This window comes from Tachypleus tridentatus, chromosome 11 (genome assembly GCF_004210375.1).
Source record: "Tachypleus tridentatus isolate NWPU-2018 chromosome 11, ASM421037v1, whole genome shotgun sequence".
Classification (NCBI taxonomy): domain Eukaryota; kingdom Metazoa; phylum Arthropoda; class Merostomata; order Xiphosura; family Limulidae; genus Tachypleus; species Tachypleus tridentatus.
The window spans coordinates 39,317,313-39,342,047 of NC_134835.1; the positions used below are offsets into that span (position 1 = coordinate 39,317,313).

General features: G+C 35.6%; 1 protein-coding gene across 12 annotated transcripts in view; it reads right to left on the reverse strand.

The window, feature by feature from the left end:
- LOC143231968 (transducin-like enhancer protein 4) overlaps window positions 1–24,735 on the reverse strand; it is a 90,570-nt gene that overhangs the window by 13,203 nt on the left and 52,632 nt on the right. For 6 of the 12 annotated variants that reach the window (XM_076466883.1, XM_076466879.1, XM_076466875.1 and 3 more), the window contains 4 exons: window positions 18,640–18,669; window positions 10,903–11,137; window positions 8,800–8,822; window positions 823–921 (listed from right to left, as the gene is read on the reverse strand). In XM_076466883.1, coding sequence (XP_076322998.1) covers window positions 823–921; window positions 8,800–8,822; window positions 10,903–11,137; window positions 18,640–18,669 — 387 coding nt within the window. Of the gene's footprint in view, window positions 1–822; window positions 922–8,799; window positions 8,823–10,902; window positions 11,138–18,639; window positions 18,670–24,367; window positions 24,475–24,735 lie in introns of those variants that run through there. The other 6 variants (XM_076466884.1, XM_076466880.1, XM_076466876.1 and 3 more) reach the window with 2 other exon arrangements.

Sequence of the window (24,735 nt, forward strand, 5' to 3'; positions counted from 1 at the left end):
TCTGTTTGTTTTCTCAACAAATTATACATCATAAGAGTTTCAACAAACTGACAACCATCCACAATAAAGGTACCGAGTCCCGACACTCCAGCTGCTTGAACAACACGAATAGTTTGTTAGTTTTGGTTGCCCTCGTTAACTTACGTAAGATCTAACTGTACTCTAATTCTGTACTGACAGACTGGAGGGAAGGAAAGGCCGTCAAGAGCATCCATCGTCGACTGTTGCGCTATTCTAACCAAACAGAGCGATTTGACCCTCACTCTGTCATACTCTAACTAAAACCCAAAAACGTGGAACGTAATTTGAAAGCAATGGAACGCGAGCCATTAACCTTTAGATTTACAATCCAGCAGGCTAGCCAATAGCCCATGTCCAGCCCACAAGGAAGAACAATTAAAAAAACATAACGATAAACGAGGGAAAAGATGAAACCTCAGTTTCCTGCTGCAAACCTTATTTTACCCAATGACGTAAACGTTAATCAGTTATCGTTCTAGCACGTGGAATAGGTAACTGAAAGCAGTCAAGAAAATACTATTTTATATAAAACCTGAATCTATGTCGTAGCTCGCGCGATTTCCATTATGTCCGAAATAATGTCACAATTCTTAAACCCAGACTTTGATCTCAAAGCTAACGGAACGAAATCCCAGTCTCATAGTCCACAGCTAGACTTTATATTTACTAAAGGCAGACCTTAAGATTATTATCGAACAACTTAATGTTGTCGGATAAATTAATGTAAACATGACATAAGCCACACTTACAGTTTGTTTTTTTAACTCAGATTTCTATAACTAAAATCAAAGCGTGACATACGTGATCCGGTTTTTCCTCCCGTCTTCGTTTTTTGTCCAGGTCTACATCTGGTGAACGACTTCTCTGTTTGTCCCGATCGTGGGGCGAGATAGAATTACGCTAGAACACCATGAAATTACTAGTATTAGACAAACTACTAAAACTTTACAATGAAATCATTTTGAAAACGTATCGAACGCCAAAATAAACTGGAAAATACAGAGTTGTGAAAATATTATACTTTGTGCAAAATATTTACACATTATATATATAATTAGAAGCAAAAAATAATTACTAGATTAAAATACAATTTCTTTCTTTGAACTACAATATTTATATGGTGCGAAAAGTAGAACCTCAGAAACACACTGGTGTTCCTGTTCGACCAAAGTGTTATACAGCTCGAAAAAAAACAAAACAAAAAACGTAAAAAAGCATACCCGTTAAAATTCGAAAAATGTTTGTATGATACAAAGTTTGAGAAAACAATTTTCCGAGGAAGAGTTGTGATTATATTCTGTATTCCAGTATGTAATGTACTATTCTTACGTTGCAGTGTAATGATGTGCTGTAGTTTTCTTATGCTGTACTGTAGCACTCTTATGATGTAAGGTGATATTCTTAAGATGTGTTAAAATACTCTTATGAGGTGCTGTGTGTGTTTTTTCATATAGCAAAGCCACATTGGGCTATTTGTTGTGTCCATCAAGGGAAATCGAACCCCTAATTTTAGCGTTGTAAAACGGAAGACTTACCATTGTCCCACCGGGGGTAATGAGATGATGCAATAATCTTAATTTGTAGTGTATAATTCTTATAAATTACTGTACTATGGTATTCTTATATTGTTTGTTTGTTTCTTTGTTTTGAATTTCGCGCAAAGCTACACGAGGGCTGTCTGCGCTAGCCGTCCTAATTTAGCAATGTAAGACCAGTTCTGCTTACCAAAAATGGCTTACTGGGCACTCACATCCGAACGTCCGGGCTTCAGTCGAGCAAGCCGGACTTTTCACCCCTTTAAAGTTTGAGAATAGGTTGAGGTCGTTTCGGCCCCAAGGCCTCTAATAATTCGCTTTACCGGATGAGACTAATCGAACACCAGCTATTCTGAGGGAAACTTCTGAGAGTACCAGCTACTAGCTAGTCATCACCACCCACCGCCAACTCTTGGGCTACTCTTTTACCAACGAATAGTGGGATTGACCAACACATTATAACACCCCCACCGCTGAAAGGGCGAAGATGTTTGCTGTGATGGGGATTCAAACACAAGACTCTTAAATTACGAGTCGAGCACCTTAACCACCTGGCTATGTCAGGCCTTTCTTGTATTCTTATGCTGTAATGTAATATTCTTACGGTGTTTTGTATTAAAAAGGACTAAACGTTGCAGATGTGGAGAAATATGAAACGCTTTATTTTATATCACTATTATCATCTGAATAATCTTCAGCAACATCCAAGAAATGTTTGCATCTGTACTTGTACAGTTTAGTTGATCGTTCACACAGGTAGATATTTCTACTTGTCTTTACCTATTAAGTCACCTGAACATTTGTTTCTTTAAACTATGGAATGCGCTTTGAACAAAAAAAAATACTTGTATAATGTTATTTATTTTATAAACCAATTTTCTTGTGTTCATATTATATATAAAAATAATTCTTTGTTTGAATTTTGCGCAAAGCTACACGAAAGCTATATGCGCTCGCCGTCCCTAATTTAATTGTGTACGAGGAAGGCAGCTAGTCATCACCACCCGCCGCTAGCTCTTGGGTTACTCTTTTACCAATAAAATGTGGAATTGATCAACATCATAACGTCCCCACTATAATAACATCTCAAAGGACGAGCGTTTTTAGTGTGACGGGGATTCGAACTCGTAACCCTCGTATTACGAGTCCAGCAACCCCTAATCACCTGTTCAACTATTGACAAGAATGAACGTAAAAGCTTCTTTTGGCAACCAAAAATACTCTGATATCTTCAATCTTGCTATTAAACTGCATGATTTATTATTACTTCTAAATGAAAAAATCCAATTATATTTCACCTAAAAAGTTCTGATCACCACACTCTATCAATAACAAGTTCTTTAAAAAACAAAAGTATATAATTTAACATCGATTGTTTTATATTCCAGAGTTAAATGATCATTTACCTTATACAAAAAGAAACTATATACATATATCACTTATATTTGTTTTTGTATCAAGTTTCAACGCCTTAACATAATGTGATACTCTCCAAAAGAAACAAACAATCACAGCCATTACAAGACTCAAATTCTAACAACCGGTTGTTAACGATGTTATCGAAAACACAAAGAGGATAAGTTGAATATTTAAATGATATTGTACCAGCCTTATATAATCACAATATTTCCATGAAATACTGTCTTCTCAAACTACGTTTCGTGCAAACATTTTCAGAAGATTAAAAACAGTTATCTGACACCCGTTCTTTCGAGTTATGTCACTTCGGGCGAATGCGGCATTTTCCTCAAGAAAAAAATAAAAGGAGGGTACTACACGCACTAGACGCGTATCTTTAATAACAATAGGCGTGATGATAGCTGTTATAAATGGGATTCAGAGCTATTATTATGGTGATTTTTTCCCCAACAACTGGATGGTAGTGGTTAACCGATTTCACGACGCCCAAATCATCTGGTAAACAATCATGACTTGTTTCTTCCATGGTGTTGCCATAGGAACAAAGTGCAGGGATAGGGGATAGCACTATTCATCACTCCAGACTGCGGAAAATTACTCCTTCCATACCCTGCTGCAACTCTAGAGAGTCAGTGTTACGCCACATTAATACGTTCTGTACTGATGTACATGTTTTCCGGCTGGCTATCGTGCCGGAACCACGCTATGTCTTCCGGTAAAAGAATCCACCAACTCTGTCAAATGAGTGACATCTGTTCACTTCCTTTCCTTCAGGTTCAAATAACCGTGAGGACAAGGAGGAAGGAAAATTATCTAGTATTCAGTGAATGTACATTGCCTCTGGAACCATGTATAAGCAACGAGTGTTTGAGGACCTGTGGTTAGCCTTCACTGCAATAATCAAAATAAGCCTTGCACGTACTTTCTACTTACGACACGCGCTTCCGTTATTAGAATTCAACCGTAAGACCCACTTCCAAGTCGTTATGGTGGGGAAAGGGGTGAAGAGCTTGATGTCACTGTGTATTTCGTTACAACTAATTATTCTGGAATTAATACGTACTGTTACGATAACAACTTCTAACAAAGTTAGTGATGTTTTAACTTTGTGAGAAGATAAATGTCAGTTTGAAACAGTACCAACTGTCACACACATTAATTGCTTGTGTGTTTTCTGTTTACTTACAGCAAAGCCACATCGGGCCATCTGCTGAGCCCACCGAGGGGAATCGAACCCCTGATTTAAACGTTGTAAATCCGAACACATACCGCTGTACTAGCGGGGGGGGCTCACATTAAGTGCAAAGGGATTAAAAATGTTAACTGGGACATGGGGATTTTGAAACTAACACGTACATAAACTCTGTTTCGCCAAGATTATAAAACAGGATTTCAACGAGTAAAGTTCATTCAAAGTCCTGTAAATAACAAAACTGTTCGTTAAAATATAAAACTTACCTTTCGTTTGTTAATAAACGTAAAAAAAGGGAAAATAAAATCATATAGCACATTTTATTGTGTTTACATCTTGTGTGTTAATACAGACAGAATGTTGTTATTTCAGATGTGTTACTTTCAGATTAAACTGAATCATTTTTTTAAACAATAAATTTGGTTTCTTCGGATTATGTTCATTCCCTCAAAAAATGTCTTACATTCGATCTCAAAAACTTCTTGTAAACATTAAAACGCCTTTAAGCGAGTTAAAAAGTACAAAATTAGTACAAAAAAGAGTACAAAACTGACAAATTCCGTTTCCGAATTTTTCCTAAAGTTACCCACTTATTTTGTAATTCCTTATATCATGTTTAATATTAACATATTTGGACAGTAAAACATGTTAATTTTAGGCTTGTTTACTCTTTTTTTTTTTTTAGTTGTAATACTAAAATCGTTAGAAGCTGTGACGTAAACCGAGAATGTTGTTCAACTTCTGATTTATAATGTTACAGTCGCATTTTCATTTGTAACTTTTTCGGCACTTCTTTGGTTTCTATAACGTCTTCTAATGGTTTGTAAAAACGACAAGGTCGCACTCCAACGAGGAACAATCGGTACGAAGGTAAGAAATCAATAACGTAGCGATAAGCAAACTGTTCTTTACCTTTATCAGTGGTGTGGCTGATAGAAAACGATAAAATTATCCCCCCCCTCTCGCGAAGTCTGTTCAAATAGAAGATGGAAAAAAGCAGAGCACGAGAATGATGGATGATGTAGTGAAAATGGATTTTTTTTTCTTGATTGTGGTGGTAAAGGAGGCACAAACGACGCTACTGCTAGATAACTACACATTGTAATCCTTAGGATAGATCTGTTCAAACCCCAGTAATGAACATCACTTCTAGCTGCCAAGAGGCTTACGGCTCGTATTTACAACTAATGGAAAGACAGCAAAGTGGGAAATTGTTGAAGCCTAAGACTGGATAAGGAAACATTCGCAAGAGGTTAATTTTTTGAATATAACAAAACAAATATGCTATCGTACTAAATCAAAGGATTAGGAAAAAATATTTATGCAATCTCATAAAAGCACCACACATATTCTGGTATTATTGAGCTAAGTTGAAGGAAACAAAAAATGAATAAACGAAGAAATGTAAAAGAAGGCATTGTTTCCATGAACCTTTAAATAAAATATTATTGAATCAGTACAAAAGAACAACAAACAAACAATAACTATAAGGTCAGTACAAAAAAAAATGTGCTGTATCACTGAAAACTCTATAGTTTATAAACCCCAATAACTGATTTCAGGGAGGGAAGGGGGTGTTATTACTGGTAACAATGTTAATATTAATATTTGATACTTTGCTTTAAAACACGTGCGAGTTCACACCAAGCTAATACAGCTAAGAAGATATTACACAAAAGTACTACTGACTAATCACAAGCCCCCAGTAAATTTGAGAGGTTATAACGATAAAGTTCTGATTTCAATAACCTGCAGTAGGCACAGCGCAGATAGCTAGCCCATTGTGAATATTTTGCTAAAAACAAAAACGTTTTATTCAAAATAATACAAACACTTGGTTTGTGTCTCTGGAAAACAACTGCATACAAATAATAATTTAATAAAATAAATGTTTAATTCAGATTTGTTTTGAGTTTCGCACAAAGCTACTCGAGGGCTATCTGTGCTAGCCGTCGCTAATTTTGCAGTGTAAGACTAGAGGAAAGGCAGCTAGTCATCACTACCCACCGCCAACTCTTGGGCTACTCTTTTACCAACGAATAGTGGGATTGACCGTCACATTATAGCGCCCCCACGGTTGATAGGGCGAACATGTTTCATGCGACAGGAATTTGAACCCGCGACCCTCGGATTTCGAGTCGAGTGCCTTAACCACCTGGCCATGCCGGGCCATTTAATTCAGAATAGAATTCCTTACAGAGGACCTACGCTTATCACTTTCCCATACAAATTTATTAAAATGGGTTCGTTTTAAATACCCCAACATGAGATTAACGAAAACTGTGTTGGTATCGTAATAGCTTTTCGTGATACTTTATTCTGTTTAGGTAAGAATAGCATAATTTATATTTCACTATCTGGTTCTTTATTTAGAGCCATACGATGTTGTCTTACTTTTCAACTGAGATTTTTCATTACGCTTTGGAGGCTTTGTCCCCCTCACCCCCTCCGCGTCAAAACAGTCTCTATGGCAAGAAAACGAACGTAAATGCAAGCTAATTTCCTGTGGCTGTTCGTGGTTTCTAACTGTGATTGTATCAAAAGCTTCCTGATTTGCCAACCAACATTTACATGAAATGGTCATTTGTTACGGTGTTGGTAGAGTGGTTGTCCAGTTTGTCGGTAGGACAAACCCCTCTCCCACTGATAACATCAAACACCTGTCGGCTCAAAGAAGTTATTTCCCGTTGGCTGGTCCAAAGAATGTTGTATATATGAAAACTTCAAGCACGAGAGAAGAGTCAGAGTGCCCGCCCACAACCAGCAAACGAAGTGAAACTAATAAGCGCCTGCCGTGAAGAACTGTTGATCATGTGCTCCCTACACCTGAAATTCAACCCGCAGCAACTATATCAGGAGGCCTGCCGGGGTGAAGGAATGAACGTGATATAGATCAGCGGATATTTGGGGCGCGTATTAGTAGAGCTAACCAGGGTTAGCTAGCTCACTGTGGTTTCATGGGTACAGGGTCGAACCCAGTGAGATTACTGTTGGGCGTGCTTCAACGACATAATTCCAGTCTCGTGTTAACCATGGTAACACATAGTAGCAGAAAGAAATGTCCATGAGCGATATTTCGTGGGAATTCGAAAATGAACAAACTAATTAAAGCTGAGAATTTAACAACTTCCCCCGACTTTACTGTTAATACATATTGAGCGATATTTCGCGCTCTGTGTAGACGTCTTCGGTCGACAACGTCATTCATCACATAAATTTCAAGGCACCTTATATATTAAAAGCTATCACGACACCTAAGTAATCTAGTTGGGTTGATGACACACCCTTACTGCATTAAAGATTATTGCAACCCAGATATTTGAAATCCGATGATATTACAACACCATTGGGCGTTTTAAAAAGAATATAGAATTATCGTAATGAAGTTCAAAAAAATTCTTCAATCATAAAATTGATTGTTAAAACTGAAGCAGGGTCATTTCTCCGTGACAGTTGTTGGTATGTAGACAGATTGTTCACATACAACAATACCAGCAGTTATCGATTTATCTAACAAGATCCTACTAACACACTGTTAACATACTTACTCAACAAACACTAACACTAAACGTGCACACGTTTACTGCTCTTTTTGTTTGTTTTGTTTTTGAATGCCGCGCAAAGCTACACGAGGGATATCTGCTCTACCCGCCCCTAATTTAGTAGTGTAAGACTATAAGAAAGGCAGCTAGTTATCGCCACCCACCACCAACTCTTGGGCTACTCTTTCACCAACAAAGTGGGATTGATCGTGACATTATAACGCCCTCACGGCTGAAAGGGCGAGCATGTTTAGTGTGACGGGAATTCGAACCCGCGACTCTGAAATTACGAGTTGAACGCCCTACCTGGCCATGCCGGGACGTATTCTTATTTGTAACGCAACTGGAAATATTTCTATGTTTCGGTATTAAGTAATGGCTTAGAAGTATTTGGTAAAAAACACGCATATTTAAACATTTAATGTATGATTAATAAAATATTTGTTTACGTGTTCTATCGCACTGTGGCTAATGCAACCTTTGTGTTAGGACACTAGTCTTATCACTGAGCCACCAAAAACAAAAGATAAAACGGTTATTTCTGAAGATAACAGCCACAAGCTTTTTAAAACACCTGTGTGAAAATTATTTGTCCCCATCAATGCAATAATTTGTAAAATCCATTTATAAAAGCGTTTAAGAAAATCGGTGGTACAAAGTATTTCACTAGGTGTTTTACTAACTACTTACAAAAACAAAACCTACATCACATCTTTTTGTTTCCACAAAGTTCGTTTCATTGTTGTTTTCTTTTAATTTATGAGCATGTGTATTTTTTGCGCTGATAGCCTTACGACAGACTTAAGACTAGAAACTTCAAACCACAATAATATATAGCATAATTATATACACACACACCCCACATATATTGTTTAGTCCAAGCTTTTGTTTCTCTATACTTCATACCAACTTGCTAAAAGAAATTGAAATCCAGAGAAAACATTTTTTTTAAACTTCACTGAAAGTAACCAATAAAAACACTGTAATCTAAAAAGCTGATATCTTTTAGAGAAAAGGAGAAAAACCAAACTGTTGTAACATTCATATTTGTGAAAAAAAAAAACAGGATAAAATGATGCAAGATATTTACCTGTCTGTCCTCGTTCAGAGCTGCTAATTGGGTGACAAGCCAAGATGATATACACATTGAAAATACAGCCATCGAGAGAAACACCAAAGAAATGGTATCGGATAAGAAAGATACTTATTAGTAGAGAATTTACGAAACAAAACATAAAAAAGTTATTATAAAACATAGTTAAATCTATGTAAATCTTATTGTACTCAAGTAATTCACAAACTTAAGTATTTTGTGGTAATCTACTTGCACACCTGATGAATATTTTTAATCAGTAGATATTTACTGAGGAGAAATATGACTGTCAATAACAGTCTTGAAAAGCCGACAATAAAAACAAGCTGTTAAAAACTTTCAATGAGAAATACTTCAAACATTTCCTGTTTTAATACTTTAAGAATTTGTTTTTTCCGTCTACGGTTAGAGTAATGTTCAACAAAATGTTATATTACGACAAATCTGCGAAAGAATTGTTCCACGTTTTGAATATATGCATATATCGAAAACTAATTTCATAATATAAAAACTATGTATAGCAAAAACTAATTTTATGATATAATTTACTTTTCAGGAATATTATGTTTCACATACGTTATTATTTTATGTAAAATCTACAGGCAAGAAAATTATATACAACTGTTTTTATAATAGCAAAAGTGGATACTGTATTCTCCGTTAGAAATAACAACCGATGGTTGATAAACAGTAAAACACGTTTTAAGTAAACAATCAAACTCATTAACTTCTAAGAAATTTAATTCGGTAGAAGAAACGATCCGTATTACACACTTTAAAAACTTAAAAACGCAATCTAAACGAGTCCTCATTATATTATTAAACATTAAGACAATGTTAACTCTACTGGTATTCTGTAATTTCTCGCTGTTCGCGGCCAATTATACTTAACGTGTTCATTGTAATTAAACAACCTATATGAATACACACAGGATAAGAGAACGGGATTTCCGTGGCGACGGCTGTTCGTATATGACAAGCTAGCTGAGAACAGCGATTAGCTACAGAGCCCGTTAATAACTTGTAAAAGGGTGTATGTCAGGCGGCGGGACGTCGGAGTTCTCGTCTGTTGAACGTTAATTGTCTACTGTTAATTTATGGTGTAATCTAATAACTGCGGTGAAATTTCTCTCCCGAGAGCTTCGGTCGGATCATTCCTCTTTCATAAAATCCAATCAAACTATCTAGAACGGCTGCCTGCTTACATACCTTCTCTGGCCTCACTGAAAAGCGCGCCACGTAGTAGTATATGTTGAGATAATATGGCTTCGCGCCAAATGGGTACTTGTATAATGGCTGACAATTATGTGCCTGTACACATTCAGCAGTTTTCGACTATTAAATAAAAAATCCCTGAAGAAAGGCATGTTAACATCGAAAAAAAGCTAATGCGAAGAAAACGGGGAAAATAAACGAGATTTAAAAAACTCATTTTAACAGTTAATTATAAAAACATATTATGAACATTAAAAATTTCTTCATCAAAAGAGAGACCGTATTCTAAAGATGAGAAACATTAAAAAGCCTTGCAAAAAGTATACTAACAATTTGTTTATCTTATATACCGACAAAATCAATTTTTCTGTCGGCTTTTGATAAATCACGCCACGTCGATTACATATCAAAGTAGAATATTACGAATTGATATAAAATATTTACAGACGAAATATTAGTTAAGATAAATACTCGTCTTTTTTCGTTTTATCAAGTACTTATTAATGGACGAACCTTATTTTCGAGCTACATCATTTATTTGCATAACAGTTCTGTTTTCTTTTCGTTCATATAATGTTTAATATGTCCGTATCTCATTCAGTGTTAATTTTTTCAGTTAATAATTATTTCTTGTTAAAGCTTTGAATGCTTGTTGAGTTTTCGTTTATTGATCGCACAAATATAATTAATTATAAATACGAGCATACATTCAATATATCTTAATTTATATCAAGTCTACTAAACACATGTTTAAAATAATCGATCCTCCAGTTCGGCAAAGTACAAAATTTGTTTTATTCCTTTAATTACACCAACAAAATGAAAAATCAGTTCTAACCAGAAAGAAAGGAAGAAAAATGAAAAACACTAATTTTAAACACGTACAGTTGGTACGTTTATCATCTCGATGATCCTTGAGTGCAGATGAAGAGCCAGAAGTGCTGCTAGAGAGGTGAGAAGTGGGGGCGCCACCTGCCAAGGACCCTGATAAAGCCAATAGCCCAGCGGCGCTGCTTGGTGGCATTGTCGGTGGCTGTAAACCTGCTAATGCTGCGTGAGGCATCATGGGAATAGGCGGGGCATGGGCGTGAGGTGGCAGCTGCTGAGCGTGCATTTGTTGCTGTAAGGAGGTAAAAATAAGATAAAAAATTTAATAACTTTCCAGTACGCTTAAAGTAACTGAATAAATATTACATGAGAAACATTCGATTAATCACACATACAGAAAAAAATTTGAAATGGTGTTACAAGTTGAGTGTGTAGATGTGTGTGTCTATATATATATAATAATTTTGTTGCAAGGAGAACGCAATGAGTCTTTTTGCGTGTTTTGATGTAAGGGAGGGGTAATTATTGTAATAGCACGAGATTAATAAAAACATTTTGATTTACAGAATGAAAAATTGGGTTGTTAGTTTTCGTAAGAAGTTATTACAAAGAAAGAACAAATAAACTAAACACAAAAAAGTTTTTGTTGTGCTTTATTGTTTCTATTTTTTCTCACAAGTTTCCCATTACAATCATCACGACATTGTCTTCGACGACGCCAAACAATAAATACCTATTTTTATAGGACAATGGTTTCTATAAGAGATACAAAAGCTAAGCCTAACTAGTTTTACGCTCTTGGCAAATGGCAGAGGAAAATGAATACGCACAATCATGCATCAAAGTTTACTGCAGTATTTTTATAGGCAAAATTACTAAAGTCACCTGCCACAGTCCCTACATTTGAGCTACTGAGTAAAGAGAAGACATCCATGCTAAGATATTTACTGTCACTCTTATAACGCACCCATAGCTTAAAATGCAAGCATTATAATGTCGTATAGCACAAAGTGTCTAACCCGATTAGCCTGTTCTAAAATCCAGAGCTATATCACATGATCAATCCGTACATAGTTCATTTGGGAAGGAGGATAGATACCTTTAAACAAATTAATGTATAAAACTTTAAAAATCCAAATTACGGATGCTAAATTAATAAGAACGCGAACTGGATCTAGTAAGCATTTTGTTTTCATTGTTGTACAAAAACCGGGTTATTTCCCGTTGCATAATTTTTGTAATATTTCAGTACGAAGTTTTCCTCATTTTATATTCTGCAGAAATGTATACATATATACGAGTATGAATTTTCACCTATATTTACGCTCTAATACACAACAACAACAAAACAGAGCTAAATTTTGATTTATCTATTTACACGAATCTAAATACGAACCGATACTGGTGATTTGTTTCCTAACTATACATACTAACAATTTTGATTTGTACGACTTTAGTCGTTTCTTCGCTTCATAGTTTTATAGAGTGAACACATACACAGTCTATACGCTTCACACAGAAGTCACCAAATTAAATTCTTATCCCAAATGAATTCCAACACTCGTTAAAAATAAGATTCCCAGACGACATATATTCTCGAAAGTAATAAGTAACCATCATGAAACCTTAACACTAATTCTTTAATGTCCCTTCTTAACCTGTTCAGTGCCGTAGATGAGATAACTCGTCCAAGCCGATCGGTAACACAGTGTCACGGACGAGTTAATTCGTTCTCAATAATACCTAACTTCAACGCTAGATATCAGCACCATACATACATTTGACCTACTTACAAATTGTTTCACTTTCGATCCAAAATGGCGTCACAAAAAACGTTACAAAATGAAGAAGCATTAGAGTTGTATTGAAGCAACTGAAATACTTGGCAGTCAACAGCTTAATTCTAGTATTTGTCTTCTTGCTCCGTTGGTTAACGACTTAGTTGGCAGCCATGTTTGTAATTTCCCTTAATTTCTTTCATTGGATCTCTTGTTAAATTTATCGTTACTGTTTCCAACTTTGCTTTCTAGAGATCATTAACATTTTAGTCTTGGTCTATATAATTTAAACAATCAAAATTTGACAGTTTCTACAGCTAACCTAGTGATAAAAAATATCGTGCATGATATGTTTTACCAGGAGCTTTAATATTACACTAACAAAGCGATTCTTTTTAGAAGTACGCTCGTTAAAAAATACGAATGTAGTGCTTAAATATATCATTCAGTGAAACGACACGTAACTGAGTGAAAAAAAAAATAACATCACTTTCCTCTCGACAGCAGTCCAGTTCAAAATGACTTCATGTGACAAGGGTAAAACGCGAAGCATGAGTTTCACATGTCAAATACACTCTGCTTATTGTGTACAGCGGGTGAACATGTAACTTAACCAACTGTGTGTAAACCTAAGTCTATAAGCAACGCCTCGGCTGCCCTTTTTTAACACAACGGGAATGTTTACAGAAAACCGAGAGTTTCTTTACGGTTAAACGCACATTTTCTTGAGGAATATATATACTTGTGCACTGTACAAAGGGAGCAGATGGAGTGGTTCTAAGTTGTCCACAGATATAACAGGCATAGTGTGGTTTACATAGAACTATATTATACTTCTTCCACTTCCTTCATAAATTCTCACTTAGGATTAGCGCAGTATTTCGTGTTTTTTTGGTTTTTTTTACCGAACCACTAATTGAACGGGGAGTTAGAGAGCCCGACCTCTTACGTCCTCAGTGGGGTTTAGTAAGCAATTCAAGTATTGCGATTTTTATTCAAACTGAAGAGAGAGAAAAAAATATCTAGGTTTAAAGAAAATGCAAAATTATTTTAGTTTTTGTTTTTCCAAAATGTTTCGAAATAAATATAAACGAGATCTCCAAATCCCCAAAAAAAACATGAAAAGCTAATCGAATTTCAGGACCACTGCTCTTTCTTATCACAACAGTGATAAAAGTTGAACGAATCGTATTTCAAAAAAAACAACAACAACTTAACTCCTTACTAACATAAAACACAAACCATACGTTTAAAACTACGGCAAAATATTTGAGTAAATTACTAATGTGATACAAGAGGTTAAAACGATAGCATGTGTTTGTGTGTTTTTCTTATAGCAAAGCCACATAGGGCTATCTGCTCAGCCCACCGAGGGGAATCGAACCCCTGATTTTAGCGTTGTAAAAACGATAGCACGATAGCAAAATTTTCTGGTCAAAACTCAGTGAAAGAACGGTTGTATAAACCTTCTGAATGTTAAAGTGGTGAAAGTGTTGTTGAATTGGCATGTTCAAAGAACCTTGTGCATAATCAAACACAACTGTAAAAAAAGTCTTCAGATCATGGAATTAATAACTGTAAAATTAATCCACATATGTAATTTACTTATTACACTCTTGTGTTCGTGTTTTATTTCCCTATCAAACGTTTCTTTCTAAGCCATCCACTAACAAATCCTACATATAAATGATTTGTCTGGATTTATTTGCGTTAGCCTTATCTTAATTTAGCAGTGAAAGACTAGAGGGAAGGCAACTAATCGTCACCACCTTCCGTCAACTCTTGGGCTACTCTTTTACCAATGAATAGTGAGATTGATTGTGATATTATAACGCCCCCACAGCTAAAAGAGCAAGAATGTTTGGTGGGAGGGAAATTCGAATCCGCAACCCACAGACTGTCTGCCAGTCGAGCGCCCTGAGCTCCTGCCATGTCGTGCCCCGAAGAATGATTTGGTTTGAAATTCACACAAGCCTTCTAAGAAGGAATGACAAACAGCATAAGCTTTTGAATCTCAAAAGGAGAGAGAGGGAAGTCCTTCTTCCCTCACATTTTCATTATGTCGGGAATGATAACTAAATGTTTAATTCGTTTAATCGTTATTTTGCACATGATAACCTTATATTAAATTATTATATTATTTGTTTACATCGGAAGTGACAACCGCATAATGAAATTTCTTTATACTGATATAAGGAACTAAAACCTAATGTTTAATTATTGGTCTGTTTATTTGGAGAGTGATAACCAAATGTTACCTTTTTAATTATTTTGGGAATTATAATTGCTCGTTAAATTACTTTTTGTTTATTTGCAGCGTCATAATATATGAAATAACTGCTTTACCTGATGTGGACGCGATTAACCATTAAAAAAATCAGGGTGTAATTACTCATTCCATGTACTTCAGTAAGTCAGGTATAAAACATCAACAAAGGGGAGTTATACGTTGTTCAAAGTCAACGTTATTTTGATATACGACATAATTGTTTTAAACCACTTGGATTAGATAAAGAAATTCGTTGTGGCTCTTGTTTACAGCAGAAAAGGTTTTGTTTCATCTGGACTGAATAACTGAATTATCGAAGCCATCTGAAACGAAGTCGTTGCAATCAACGGCAACCAAACTCAATGCATGTGTTATTGCTAAATCAAGATTATAAACAAGTCATTCTCTTACGTTTGTTTCTTTTGAAGTTCGCGCAAAGCTACGCGAGGACTATCTGCGCTAGCCTTCCCTAATTTAGCAGTGTAAGGCTAGATGGTAGACATCATCGACCGCCAACTCTTGGGCTACTCATTTACCAACGAACAGTAGGACTGACCTACTCTTATAACGCCCACACGGATTACAAGGCGAGCATGTTATGTTTGGTGTGATGGGGATTCGAAACCGTGACCCTCAGATTGCGAATCTATCCACCTGGGTATGCTAGGCTCAGTACCCTTATGATAAACACAAGAATGTAGTCTGTACAAAAGGAGGACACAAGCTAAGCATACAAAATACATGGCGAGTTATATAACAAGCAAAACTCAACTTCTGAAGTTGGTACAGAATGAAAACTCTTCAGAGAAATTGCTAAACAAGAAAAGCAACAAAACATCCAACCGAGACTGTCCATTGTGACGTGTTAAGTAGACGTTGCTATCGTGACTTTGCGACAAACTATATATTCAGACCTTTTGAATATTTCAAACTCTTTCATCTCAAATATTCCACCAACAAATAACTGGAACAGGTATATATCAACTATGTAGAAAGGCCACAACGACGTATATCACGTATTCTGTTAACACACATAGCAGATATAATGTTTTACCATTTGTATATTATTAAAGAAATTTCTTTTAGTTTTTTACACTTCATCAAAATGTTAGTAATATATTTGGCCTTCGTAGAATCAATCTTCCCGTGGAGATTGAAGATTTAACTGTATAAAGAAACGTGAAAATAATTGAGTTACGAACCTATTCACGCCATAGGACCATCAAAGTTCATATAATTTGCTAACTCGTTCTACGAACAGTTATTTCACTGTAAAATGCTTTATAAGAAAGTGTACTTCTTATTGTTTTATCCTATCTTTCAGAACGTTGCGTACCAAGAGTTCGGAAATTAAATCATTTTTGACAGCAACTGCGCCTTGATTTCTCAACCATCGCCAACTTCTTAATTTTCGAGAAAAATTTAATTTTAATATAGCCCAGTAGGTAGAGCATTTTGCACTTTTTTTTCTTTAATAAAGAAAAGAAATCCACTCACTACTGCCATTATAAATGATCTGGTAATGAAAGTAAGGGTGGAGGCTAGCTATTCTATAATCGATTTTGCAATCAAATACGATTTAGATCAACATTATTACGGGTAAGGAGTTAGAGATATTAAATCCCCTAAAAAAAAAAAAAAAAGAACTGGATGAGGCACGTCACTTACCCGCTTTCTGATTCGTTACTTCTTTTTGTCTCTCCCTCTATCTCTTTCTAGTGATTTTTGTTTGTTTGTTTGTTATGCTCTCTCACCACCACGTTTAACGTGCAAATGGTTAGCATGCATCTCAACATGAGTCACGTGCAACACGGCTAAAAAAATGCAGGTATTAAATTAATTCACCTTGCCAGAGTTTCTCTTAGGTTGCATCAAGCTCTGAAAAATGAGAAACCCGTTGAGGACAAGCTACAGGAAACACTCGTACCATACACAGAAAATCTACTCTATTCTAGAGACTTTTCAAAACAGATATGTTAAACATGCTGTTTTACACAAATTGAATACACAGACGTAAGAAAAAGTTTAAAAAAGAAAAGCGACATCTTCAGGACCAGTCTTTCTACAGTGCGCAACGATTTAGTTAAACGCGTCACAAAGTGTTTGCTTGTTATGAATTTCACGCAAAACTACACGAGTGCTATGTGTGCTTGCCGTCCCTAATTTAACAGTGTAAGACCAGAGGGAATGCAGTTAGTCATCATCACCCACCGCCAACTCTTGGGATACACTTTTTACCAACGAATAGTGGGATTGACCGTCATTTTATAATGCCCCCATAGTTGAAAGGATGGGTATGTTTGATGGGACGGGGATTCGAACCTGCGACCCGAAAATTGCAAGTTGAGCGCACTAACCACCTGGCCATGCCGGGCCTAAACGCGTCAGACGCCAAAGCACAGAACACTAAATTCCACACAAACAAATAAAAAAAACAGAATGCGAGTTTATGCAGTTACTAAACACCTTCAAGCACTACTGAATATTAGATGAAGCATTACATAATCAAACCTAAAATATAATCCGTAAGTCGAATAAATAAAGTTGCCAAACATTTTCAATTTTTTACCACTCATACTAGAAGGCAATATATACTGGAGGGAGAACATGAAATGTTGTTTGTGCTGTACCCACCTAAACGTGAATTACGCGTTGCAAGCCGTTAGATGTAACACTGAGCCACCACCAGGAAACTTTGGTATTTAACCACTGCAGTTTTTCAAAATTTTATTTTTAATAAAATGTAAATTTTGCACAATAAATTGTAGACTTCATATTATCCTCTTCTCAGGTAACAATTAATAGTGATATAAATCAGCATATTAAATCAATTTTTACTAGGAAACAAGTTTTATATATGTATTTTCTTTTGGCTGTTAAAATATTGGTTATCTTAAGTTATGTTCCATGCTATGTACCATAAAAAAAAACTTCAAATTAAAAGTTCTATCTCCCTCTCCATTTTTTGAAGAATTCATCAGAAGATTTACAAATTATCGGTAAGATGCAGAACAACTGGGCAATTGTGATTCGGGTGATTTAATTTAGTTTGAAAATTTATGGTTAACTAAGGAATTATTCAATGTCCAACTATAATATTCTGAAGATGTTAGCTATTGTGACGTATATTATACATCTAGGCACTGTCTCCATGTTTAATTGTACGAAACACGTGGTATTGATTACAAATATTTCCGAGTTTGTGTTTTGTAAATTCAATACCTCATACCATAACAACATCTTTCAACATTCATCTTCACTTGATTACAAGAAACTCACTTGAAATAAAAATGTATCTCAGAATGGCTGGTATGGGTATTAACACTTATTGATAAGGAGAGAACAACGTTTCAACTTTCCTAGGTCATCTTCAGGTTAAGAAAGCTGACCTAGGAAGGTCGAAACGTTGTTCTCTCACTATCAATAAAAGTGTTAATACCCATACCAGCCATTCTGAGATACACAGTCATCTTCACGCTTAGATTTGTTATTAGGAGGGGAAAACAAAACACGTTGTTGACCGAGGAAACAAAATCAACATCTAGAAACTTGTTACACAAAGCGATTCAAAGAGTTTGATTAATGAAGTGTACAGATACATTACATTAAGGGGAATCTAGTAGACAAAGTAACTGAAAATAAGAAAACCAAACACTCGCATTAGCAATGAGTTTAATGTACAAAGAACAAAGTATTTGCTGTAGTAACAGATATATAAGAAAAATTATAATGTATATACATACGAACCATTAGGTGTGCGATGCCCGAGTGCTGTTGCTGAAAACAAAAGGACATACATGAGAAAATTACCAAAATTTCCTTACATAGAATTCGTTGTTCTGGAAGAGTTCCATAGCATTATATTTTCTTTAACCCTAATATATTTACCACGTTTTGTTTCACAAGGGTAATCTCTCTTTTCTTTTTTTTTAAGATATATATATTTAATGGGAAAATGCATTAAAGCTAAGTGGTGAACACTTGTTTTACCTCTTGTAATATGCAAATCAAGTAAAGAAAGCAAAGTCTAGATACCGCATTCATTCTGAACAGTGTAGTTTTATATATTTATCTGCCCTCTTAAGTTTCATTAAACACAAAATCATATTTAAGTAAATAATACAAAATAATACAGGCCTCATTGTATAATCAAACAAAGATTATATTTTTTCATCACTCTGAATAACTTATCAAATTTATCAAACAACAACAACTAAACAGCAAGTTTTATATTATATAATACACCAGCTCATAATATTCTATCTTTTACCGAATTCTACTGTCTTCTCCGCTTTAATATTACATTTCAAAAGTTTCAGTTAGTTGGAGTTATATTAAGAAAACAAAACAAAAAAACATTTCAATCAAATTTCATAACTTCACTTATTCAATCTTCATTTCATATTCAAGTGAACAAAATGGAACTAATTTACTTTCTCCTGTTTCTTTAAATTCTAACTCATGCCTTCAAGATATGAATAAGCAAGACAAATTACTTTGTTCTCTCTTCTCAATTCTAACAAATATTAGTTTATCTCATCTTAATACTGAATATTTTATTACCTTTGAGTTCACATTATTCCAAATATTCGAAATGAAAAAATCAATACAAGATAACTTTAGAAAGGTGTATATAAGCATATCCAACTTATAATTAAATGACTAGAATGATCTGCCAGTTCTTTAGAACATCTGCTGACAGAAGTCATCATTCGTGTAAAGTAAGATTACAGAATTGACACAATTCACGATTCTTTACAGTGGAGCCTACTGTGATGCCACAGTTCATTATATTGTAAATTACTTGCACTGTCACAACTCATGATTCATTCCTGTAATAAACGTCGCTACTGCCACTACTAGTGATGTTATTCTATAGTTTAATTCATCAAATGTCGCAACTGGTGATCTTATTCTGTAGTTTAATTCATCAAATGTCACAACTGGTGATCTTATTCTGTAGTTTAATTCATCAAATGTCACAACTGGTGATCTTATTCTGTAGTTTAATTCATCAATGTCACAACTAGTGATCTTATTCTGTAGTTTAATTCATCAATGTCACAACTAGTGATCTTATTCTGTAGTTTAATTCACCATCCCCATAATATGTTATTCCTTCCTAAAACAAGAACTAGTGGTTCTTTCTTATAATTTAAGTCATCTGTATCAGGCCATTATTTTTTCTTACAGTTTAAGACACCCGTATTGCCACAGGTCAGTATCCTTTGTTAAAGTTTAAATCACCTGTATTTGATCATTATTCTTTCTTACAATTTAAGTCACCCGTATTGCTACAGCTCAGTATCCTTTCTTAAAGTTTAAGTCACCTGTACTGGGCCAGTATTCTTTCCTACAGTTGAAGTCGCTTGTATTGGATCATTATTCTTTCTTAAAGTTTAAGTCACCTGTATTATGTTTAAACACACAGTTACAGAACTATTTATCTGCGCTGTGCGCTCTGCAAGTATTGAACCACGATATTTAGTGTTATAAACCCACAAACTTATCTTTGCTACACCAAGTAAACCTACTCTTATCATTTAAGACATTCACACAATTTCTCTACAAATTCCTTCAAATTACACTAATCATATAATAAAACAAAACTAGAGGCATGACAAAATTATAATAACATTATCTGTTCTTTTCTCGAACATCTCTGATCTTGTAAAAGTAGAAAAGCTACATAGAAAATTAATTTTGTAAGAAAGATTTGTATACATTTTGTTGACGTCGGTAAGTTTATTTGCTAGACTATAGTTAACTAATCAGTTTTGGTTTTATGTCTCACGAGTTATTTATTCATTACACTATGTTCTTGACCTTGCTTTACTTGAATCGGGTGATATCGTGCGAACTTCCATCCATCTTATCGTATTATCTACACTTTGTAGATATGAAAAGCGTAGTCGATCTCACTGTTACATATCAACCTTCCAATCCAATCATGCTTTCGGGTAGCTTATAACTAATTCACCACCTCATCAAACAGAGATTTCGTGACTGGAAACCGTCTCTGTCCAGTTGCTAACGTGTGAGCCGTTCTGTAATATCAGTATGTATCTATGCAAGCATCCACTGTCTCAGAGCTTAACTGGTAATAATTTATACGCTGTCTTTGGGTTATCCCACGCCAGTGTAGCCAGTCAACCTTGTAATTAATTACAAGGGATTTTCCGCAGGCGTGACTACCAGCTTAAAGTTATACTGCAATAAACTAGTTCGCTTCGAATGGTAAGAAACAGAAATTCGTAAAACAGTCGCTAGGGGCGCTACGTCTGAATAATATAGTCACGTGCTAATAGCTGTTATGTGTGAAATTCATCACTCTTCGTTTTCGCCAGAAAAACAAACAGCATATCAAAAATTATTTATTGACTGAACTGCAAGAAGCAGTCCGTAACTGCAAATAATCCTAATTGTGTGTCACATTATTGTGTTAACAATGAATCAACCGTACATGTATGAAATGGCTCCTAACGGCGATATAACACCACGATAACAGAACTGAAATAAAACACTCATATGCCTAACGAGTGGAGGGGATACATGTAAAACTACCTCGAACTTTTCCCACAAAACAACACAATGTTACTATCGCTCAGAAGACGGTGAATACCAACGTATAAAATCATTTTTTTCAGACGATTTGCTGTTTGTATTGAATTTCTCGCAGTGAAAGATATCATCACCCACCGCTAACGAATAGTGGGATTGACCGTAACTTTATAACGACCAGACGGCTGAAAGGGCGAATATGTTAAGCGAGTCAGATCTTCAGGCGTTAGTTAACTAATGCGAATTTATTATAAGTTTCTTCAGAAGATATTGAATGATATAAATTAAACTTGTCAAAAATGTTATAAAAATCAATTGTAAAAAAAAAAATTCAAAGTAATCTACACTAATGTTGAGTCAATCGTATCACTCACTATTAGTAACGAAGCTAAACGCTATTTTTACAGCTTCACGCATACAGGAGTTCGATAGCCACAACATACGTAATTCAATATCTGAATCGCCTACTTGAAATCAAATCATTGCATGGTTGCGCTCCCCAGTGTTTGTGGACTTAACAATGCTGAAATCGGGGATTCGATTTGCCGTGGTGAACAAGGCGTAGATAGCCCGTTGTATAGCTCTGCGTTAGAAATAACCACATTGTACGGTCAAAATGAAAGGCATTTAACCCTATAATCAGGTTTACAAATATAACTTTCTTTTTTTTAACAGCGGTGGTTCCCAAACCGTGGGAGTACTCCCTGCGCTCACGACCATATTTTTTGGGGGTGGGAAAGAAGCGTCTTTCGGTATTTTACGCTAAGTTTGTCATCACGAAATGTGTGTTTATATTACGGTTTAAATAAGTTGGGCGTTTTCTTTTGGAGGGGGCTGAATTTATTACAGAGAAGAAGAAGAGGGCGCAACCAAAAAAGTTTGAAAAACACTGGGTTATATGGCCCCTAACAATAAATTTTTAAGGAAAAATGCCACCAATATTACATCTAATCCCTGTAATTGTTGCTGTTTCCACCTACAGTCACGTGAAAAAGTTGGGACACCCTATGAAAGCCTGTGTATTTGTGTACCATTTTTGGATATATAGATATTTAATTTCAATTTCAAGAATACTGAGAGATTATAGGAATATAACTAAACAATTAAAACTGAAGAAAAGACTTTTCAAGATATTCTAACTGAGGAAAAACTTAGGACACCCCCACATTTATTCCCACTTAAAATGGCTCAACTCACACACAGTATCACACCAGGTGCACATGATTAGAAGATAGTTACTTAGCATTTTGAATGAGGCTTGCCCTATTTAAACCTCAGACATTTAGTTTGGTGTGTTCCTGACTGTTCAAGTGAGAGTGAGCACCATGGTGAAAGCAAAAGAGCTGTCTGAGGCCTTCAGAGAGAAAATTGTAGCAGCTTATGAGTCTGGTAAGGGATTTAAAAAGATCCCAAAAGATTTTGAAATCAGCCATTCCACTGTCCCAAAAATAGTCAACAAGTGGAGGGCTTTCAAAACAACTGCCAAGATGCCCAGGTCTGGTCGTCCAAGCAAGTTCACCCAGAGAGCAGACTGCAAGATGATAAAAGAGGTCTACAAATACCCTAACATGTCGTCACGGAACCGACAGCAAGCTCTGGCTACTGTTGATGTGAAAGTGCCTGCCTCTACAATCAGAAAGAGACTGCACAAGTTTAACTTGCATGAGAGGTGTGCAAGGAGGAAACCTTTGCTCTAAGAGAAACATCAAGGCCAGACTGAAGCTTGCCAGAGATAATGTAGACAAAGACCAGGACTTCTGGAATAATGTTCTTTGGACAGATGAGTAAAAAATTGAATTATTTGGACACCAGAACAGAGGACATGTTTGGTGTAAACCAAATACAGCATTTCAGGAAAAGAACCTCATACCAACTGTGAAGCATGGAGGTGGAAGTGTCATGCTTTGCTGCAGCAGGACCTGGACAGCTCACAATCATAGAATCCACCATGAATTCTACTGTGTATCAGAGGGTGCTTGAGGATCATGTGAGACCATCTGTACGAAAATTAAAGCTGAATTGGAACTGGACCCTGCAACACGACAATGACCCAAAACATACCAGTAAATCCACCAAGGACTGGCTGAAAACTAAGAGTCCTGGAATGGTCGAGTCAAAGCCCAGATCTTAATCCCATTGAGATGCTGTGGGGTGACTTGAAACTGTCTGTACATGCAAGAAACCCCTCAAATATCTTACAGCTGACAGAATTCTGCATTGAGGAGTAGGGCAAACTTTCTTCAGACTGATGTCAGAGACTGGTAGATGGCTACAAGAAACATCTCACTGCAGTTATTTCAACCAAAGGGTGCCCTAACTTTTTCCTCAGTTAGAATATGCATTTCTGTAAAATTACATTTACAGAAGATCTTGAAAAGTCTTTTCTTCAGTTTTAATTGTTTAGTTACATTCCTATAATCTCTCAGTATTTTTGAAATTGAGATTAAATATCTATATATCCAAAAATGTTACCAAATACACAGGCTTTCATAGGGTGTCCTAACTTTTTCACATGACTGTATGTATCTCACATATAAAATGAGTAATTGCACCAAATTTTGTGATCGATTGTATGTCGAAACAGGCAATAACACAAATTACTCAAAATGATGTATAACGTATACTGTAAATTAATGGTTAAAATCACCAACAGAGTATTATCAGAAGTGCGTTCGTCTATATTCCAACAACTATGAAAGTGAAAACAAGTTATTAAAAATTATAACCCCAGGAGCAAGATCCTACTAATCCAATTTTACGATACACAATGACAAGAGTAGATCTAGTATAATACACACTTCAACAATAACTTTTGCGTGAACTTTTCGAATATTTTTTAGCACAAATTATACCGCCAAATCTTTGGTATAAAACAAAATACGTCAATCTATGCAAATGGTAGTTACGAAAATACCTTGAGAGTAATGTGTGTGTTTTCTTATAGCAAAGCCACCTCGAGCTATCTGATGTGTCCACCAAGGGGAATCGAACCCGTGATTCTAGTGTTGTAAACCGCTGGCCTAGTGGAAGACAGGGGAATAATGACAATTCACTTCACAATTTTTATCCATTTAGATTATGAGTTCTCAAGTGCAATACTTCACAGTTCTTATCAACGTAGAGTATGGGTTCTCAAACGTAGTACTTCACAGTACACAAGACTTCAACACCTAATCAGTAGCCTCTACACAAGACATGTACACATACTATTTAATCAGGGTATTTCTCACACTAGGTTCCTTCATACTGCATTAAGTTAATGTAACTCTCACATAATTCTCT